This window comes from Carlito syrichta, unplaced genomic scaffold (genome assembly GCF_000164805.1).
Source record: "Carlito syrichta isolate Samal-C Ts95f unplaced genomic scaffold, Tarsius_syrichta-2.0.1 Scaffold308940, whole genome shotgun sequence".
Classification (NCBI taxonomy): domain Eukaryota; kingdom Metazoa; phylum Chordata; class Mammalia; order Primates; family Tarsiidae; genus Carlito; species Carlito syrichta.
The window spans coordinates 143,348-150,047 of NW_007253036.1; the positions used below are offsets into that span (position 1 = coordinate 143,348).

Below are 6,700 nucleotides of genomic sequence, written 5' to 3' on the forward strand. Positions count from 1 at the left end.
ACAGATGAGAGCAGCTGGGTTCCCACTGTGCTCTGTGGGTTCTTGCTATCCCTGATGAGACCATGAGCAGGCGAGGGCAGCAGCTGTGTGTCACTCTCCTGTGTAGCCTCAACACCTGCACAAAGATTCATGCTACAGTTGTTTGTGACAGTTCCCAGCAAATGATGACAAGTGTTTGACAGCGCCCTCTAAGAAGGGACCCGGGAAGGCACCACCCAGGCCCGTCTTTCCACAGGGTACAGGCAGTGGCCGAGACCTACCTTTAACTCTTTTCCCTTCTAAAGTTGGGGTAATGTGTACCTCCAATGCTGAGGTCCTAGACCATCCCTTGATTGCAGGTGGGGCCAGGGAGGCAATTATGGTACCCAGTGTGGCCAGGACTGGAGCAAGTCTCCTATACTGCAGGCCTTGTCCTGATCTAATAATTGGCTTTCACTTTATGCCCCAAACCTGGCAAAATGAGGAATGTAGAACCAATCTGGGAGGGACTAACAGTCAGAACAGCAGGATCAGGGTCCCACTAAAGCCTATCTGGGCCATGACTCCTAATCCTGACCACAGAGACTCAGAGTTCAAAATTTTAAGCAGTAAATTCCTGAGATCCACTCAGATTGACTGACTCCCCATCTCTGGGGTAGGGCCCAGGAATACAGATTCTTTGCAACTTCCATGGGTGATTTCCATGCAGCTGAGCCTGCATTTGGAAACCACAATCTCAACCACCTTCTTTCTGACTGGACATCCTAGAGTCTGTGCTGAGCCCTTCCCCAGTACCCAGATCCCACTCTATCTCAGTAGCGATCTGTCTCTCATTTCCAGGTCTGGTAGCCACCTCTGGCGGATAATGCAAGTGTCACCACAGACACAGTGAATGTGAGGAACACACTCAGACATACACAGAATCTGGGAATCTGAGTAACAAAATTCAACCTTCTTCCCTCTGTGTAAGACTTTCCCAATAGTCCTGAGGGGGGCCACCTAGCCTCTGCCCAAACTGTCCAGCGACAGCATGAGAAGGGTACCAGTCCCTTGGGTGGGCGACTGAGCAATGTGGAACCAGCCAAACCACTTTCCTTCAACCTCTGTAGACCTGACCTCCAGGGTAACAGGATTCGACTGTCTCAGCTGTTCCTCACATGACACGATCATCAAGAAACTGTTTATCGCCCCATAAAAGGCTCCCTGCTGACGTGTGCAGAATTAAAGTGCTGTTCATATGTACATGATTTCCTCCTGTGCCTTCCCTGAGAAGGTCTGGCCATCCTTATGGTCTTCCCACATCCCCTGGGGGAAAAAGAATCTGCAGTGCACACATCTATGACACTGGCCAGGCTGGAGGCCTGCCACCTTTCTCGGAGGAATCGAAAAAAAACAACCCAAAAGTAAAGTTGAGAGAAATCTGGAAAGAAATGATTTTTCACAACCACATACATCATTCTAAACAATAATTCTTTCTCCCTTCACCCTTAGTGCTCCCTGGTTTTCGTGCAGAGAAATGCATATTGTCTTGAGCTGAAAGCGTAAGATCTTGTATCTGTGCAATTCACCCATGTGAGCCAGTCTCGGGGCACTGCGGGATTGATATAATCACAAGAAGCAAAGGTTACATCCTAGTCCCTTCAAGTGGTCGTACTGGCACTCACCTGGCTTTCCCTAAGGCTAGGTACTCTAGTGACTCCATGTTCTCCAGTAATACTCACAATGCCATGAAGAACAGTGAGTGTATTCATTCATTTCATTATTTTAAATTATTTCTTTGGGAGATATTTCCAGGGATGAAATGAATGAGCTAGAGAACAAAAAGATGTGTGAATGCCATAATGCTTTACAAAAGAGCACCCTTAGCATGCATGAGTGTGCAGTTCTATTATCTCACACTGTTCCAAATTCTTTATGTTGCTAGTTTTTTTTACTTTGAATTTTTATTTTTTAATCTTATTTGCTTAATTTTTTTGAGTCAGAGTCTCTATTGCCCAGAATGGAGTACAGTGGCATGATTACAACTGACTGTAGCCTCAACCTCCTGGGCTCAGGCAATCCTCCCATCTCAGTCTCCTGAGTAGCTGGGACTAGTGGTGCCACAGTGTTTGGCTAATTTTTAAATTTTTTGTAAAGATGGAATCTTGCTATGTTGCCTGGTCTCAAATTCCTGGGCTGAAGTGATCTTTCTGCTTTAGTCTCCCAAAGTGCTGGGATTATAGGTATGAGCTACCACACCTGACCTTTACTTTGAATTTCTTAAATTACACATGAGGGCTGGGCATGATGGCTCACACCAGTTATCCCAGCACTTTGGGAGGCCGAGGCAGGGGGATTGCTTGAGTTCAGGAGCTCAAGGCTAGCCTGGACAGTATAGCAAGACTCTGTCTCTACAAAAAAAATTTTTAAATAGAAAAGAAAGAAAGGGCAGGGGGAGAGAGAGGGGGAGAGGGGGAGGGGGAGAAAGAGAGAGAGAGAGAACACACCCTGGCCATGAGCATATCACCTGAGGTAGGTGGGGGGCTCTGTGCTGATGGACACAGCCTTGTACTTCTCATCATTGCCATCCAGAATCTCCTCCACCTCTGACGCCTTCAACAGAGTCACACTGGTGGCTAGAGTTGTATATCCATGATCTGTAAGCAGAGAGGTACTGCTGGGTCACTCTGCTGGTGGGGGCAGCATGAAGCAGCCAGCCAAGTAGACACAGCACATCGAGGTCCTCACATGCAGGAGGTGGGAAAAGCAAGGTGTCAAACTTCCTACAGATGAATGCTGGCCTCTTCCAAAAGGGCAATCTGGACTGAATGTTTGCTTTAGAAGTCCTGGAAAAGTCTCCAGTGAGACTGATTTGGACTCATGTGCCCCAAGAGTACTGGTTTGGGAGCAGAGAAAGTGCTCATGACAGCAGCAGCCAGAGCCCAGTCAGCAGAGACTTGACTCCAGAACATATTCTTGGTCCTTACTCAGAGAAAAAGGAAGGCTCCAGAATAATACCCCAGTGGGAAGAGGTCTGACACCACCACAATCTACAATACAATGCAAGGTGGGGAGATGGAATGGAAGATGGATACTTTTCTTTTAAAACAAGAGCCCAGAGAAGGAGACAGAGCTGCTTCACACCAACCATAACCTCCCATCCCCAAGTCAGGCCCAGGATGCTATTGGGCAAGTAGGACAGACTCCAGGCAACTTGACCCTGAGCTCATCCAGGGAACTTTGGTCAAGAGCTGCTGCCGGTCTGTGGGCACAGCCTGGCTTCTCCTGGAGAAATCAATCACATATGGGAAAGGTATCTCCAAAGTACAGGGTGGAAGCTTTCATCCAGGGAATTGCAAGGGGAAAGCAAAGCTGGGGGGATTCACTGTGTTAGTGACTGGTGCTCCACTGGGGAGGAGGGGACAGAAAGGAAACTGTTTTAAGCAAGTGAGTGAAAATGTTACAGCAGCGGATAAAAAAGAAGCTCCGGCTCCTGCATTAAAAGAATCACTACTTTCCTGCAGGGGAGAAGACCACAGCAGCATCTACAGACACAACCAAAGAGGACAGACTATGAAGCACCACTCGTGCACATACAGGCACACACACACACACCCAGGCCCAGAGCAGCTCTCTACAAGGTGTCACTGTCACGTGAAAAGCAGTTTCGCCCTTGTCAAGGGGCACGCCATACCCACATGTCCCGTGGGAGCACTTCCCAACAGAGACCTGGGGTGTCTGAAGCACATCCTTCACCCTGCACAGAGCTGCCACAGCCAGAGCCACTGGTCTCACTAGCGTTGGGCAGCTCACCTAGCGAACCCAGACACACGCAGGCACGACGAGCAGGGACATGCACATGAGTTCTAGCACACTGGCTGCCAGGATGAAGTGCTACAGATGATGTGCACTGGGAAGCAAGCGGTGAAAGCCCCAGAGGGGAGTGGGAGCTGGGGCCGCCACCCACCACTAGGGCTGCATGGAGGATGACTATGGCGACACGCCCACGGCAGATGGCAGAGCATCGCAGCATTCCTAAAACGTTTTGAGACCAACATGTCTTCACAGCACCCGCTCCTGTCCTGGCCCTGTCCCCTCACGCACCCACCGGCCCCCCAGGAAATACCTGACAACGGACCACTACAGGCTCCCAGGGGCTGTTTTCTTGCCTGGCGTGCACACCCTGAGGCTACCTGCCCCTCTACGGCCAATGCTGCAGTGAAGACACTCTGGAGTGAAAACGTTTTATCTTCATGACATAAGCGAGTGGTTTTGAAACAGGTTTACAAACCCTCGTGAAGACGCACCCTTAGTGTTAGGTTTTGTTTTTTTACCATGTGACGATGCAACTATTTTCTTCCTCTCTTCCACAGTGGCTAGTCGCCTCCAGAGTGAGGGGTATCTCTTGTATAGAGAACCTCGGAACATACGGAGGTAGTTTCCCACCTATGAGTAAAGCAAGAAGGCTCATTACAAGGGTCACGGCTCAACATGGAAGGGGAGGGACCTGGTGCCGAGGCACCACGGGATGGAGGGATGGACAAACAGGCCTCAAGGTGGCCCCCAGGCGCCAAGCTTTCGGCAGGAATAAAACACATTCTGCTGATATTGAGAGTTCAGCAGCAGTGCACATCTGGCCCACATGTGTGCATCCTACAACAGGACAACTTCCGAGAGGCCTGGCCAGACGCCCAAGAAGGAGGCCCCAGAGCTTGGCAAGAAGCTTGTGGTGATTTTGATTTTGGACTAAGGATTTCTGGCACTTTCCAGAAATGTAAAGCCTCCTTGGCCTTCTTTTATCTTAAGAACAAGACTTTGATATTTTTACGATGCAATAAACACGAAAAAGGTCTTTAATTTCAGACAGATGCCAGATAATTTCCCCCATGGCCTGTGTTGCTTTGTTTAGTAACAAAACTCAAACGAGGGATACCAAAGGAATTTTCAAAAGGGCTTACAAAGCACTTATTGGAAATCACCAGACTGCTATACAAATCGTTACTGTCCCAAACAATAGTTTGTTTGCTTATACCAAATACCGAAAGTATGACTTCCTTAAGGAAAATAAATCTAGTCCTAAAGTTTTTGTAAGGACACCCTCACTGACTTTTCCAAAATGAGCTCTTCAGAGTCACATTGCAGAGGATGGCTGATGGATAGGGTGCCAGGGCTGGCTCCATCTGTAACCTGGTCGCTTCCTTTTTTCTGGGTCTCTACTTATCAGTCAAATGCACAGCAACTCTGAACCTTGTCCCGTGAAGGACCACTCCTACTATTTTTCTCATCTTATCTACAAAGCATAATATATTTATTATATCAAAATGTTTATCTACTTTTCATTAATAAAAGACTTGTATGATCAACAACCAGAGCTCTTGACTACTGTGAGAGAAGAGGAGCTCCAGAAAATCACTCACGTTCCACACGGCACAGTCCCTTTGGTATTATTTGGTTTGGATGTCATTATCATCTGAGGGTAAATGTAGTTTCATTAGATTTTTCAAAAGAAACTGACAATCCTGTCCCCCATGACTACCTGGCAGGCTCTGCAAAGGTCTGAGACTCCTAGATCCCTCCTAAGTCCCCCTCACAACTTAGAAGACTGGGGCTTGCCTTCCTGGCTTTTCCCTGAACCATCTTCCCTTCTCTGGGCCCAGGTTTCCTGATTTGTTAGAGTCCTCTCAACTTTGTGACTCTGGCTGGGAGAGTACAGCTGACTGCAGATGGCAAAAAAACAGTGACACACACTCTTGGGAAGTACAGGTGCCCTCTTAAGGCAGTTTTAGAGGATGTCACTCGGATGTACTGCGTATATTGCGATAGCTGGCCCACCTCCCTGAATACAGTGCATGTTTCCCACAGGGAAGGGGGCTGGGGTCATCCATTCAATACCATCACAGGAGCTAATGGATATTGATAGACAGTATTCTGATCTTGAACCCTTCCCCAAACTCCAAAGTTCTGATGATTGTTAAGTCAAGCCCAAGAGAACAGACTGCCTGTCCATCTGAGATTCTACAGATTACAGATTTCAGGATAAAGCCTCTCACGCCACAGACAGACCAGGAGTGACAGGGCTGAAGAACAACATTGTAATTAGCTTTATAGAAACTAAATGTGAAGATCTTAGAGATCATCTAGTCCAAACATTGCATTATACACATGAAAGTGACACGGAGGCAGAGCAGGGTTGGAACCAGGCTTCCCAAGTTTCTTTCCTCCTTGCCACGTGACACTTCTCAATTTGCTCCACCTACTCAATGAATGCTTTCTTTTCAAAAGTGCCACCCACTCAGGGTCAAGGCTAAACTGATTACTTTTCCACCCATTATATCAGGTAGAAGTCTCTTTAAACAACCTGCCCAATATCACATACTGAAACCGAACTGACTTCTGCATCCTGCAGTTTGGCAGGTGCCTACTGGCTGATATGGACCATTCTAAGCTGCAACAGATGGACGGGCACTGGCTCCATCTCCCCAGCACAGCCATCTTTGAACAGCAGCATTTAAGTAATAATGTGGAAAATTCATTGCATCCTGTCCTTTTTATTCTTATAAAAATTGGTGGAGCCGGGTTCGGTGGCTCAGCCTGTAATTCCGCGCCTTTGGGAGGCTGAGGTGAGTGGATTGCCTGAGCCCGCGGGTTCGAGACCCGCCTGGGCAGCAAGACCTCATCTCTACAATAAATCAAAAAATCAGCCGGTGTGATAGCGCGTGCCTGTAATTCCGGCTACTGGAAG

General features: G+C 48.0%; 1 protein-coding gene across 2 annotated transcripts in view; it reads right to left on the reverse strand.

Moving 5' to 3' along the window:
- SMARCB1 (SWI/SNF related, matrix associated, actin dependent regulator of chromatin, subfamily b, member 1) overlaps positions 1–6,700 on the reverse strand; it is a 37,945-nt gene that overhangs the window by 29,897 nt on the left and 1,348 nt on the right. Inside the window, exons 2-3 of one of the 2 annotated variants that reach the window (XM_008066456.2) lie at positions 4,293–4,404; positions 2,486–2,615 (exon numbers count right to left, since the gene is read on the reverse strand). In XM_008066456.2, the coding sequence (XP_008064647.1) occupies positions 2,486–2,615; positions 4,293–4,404 (242 nt within the window). Of the gene's footprint in view, positions 1–2,485; positions 2,616–4,265; positions 4,405–6,700 lie in introns of both variants that reach the window. The other variant, XM_008066455.2, reaches the window with a different exon arrangement.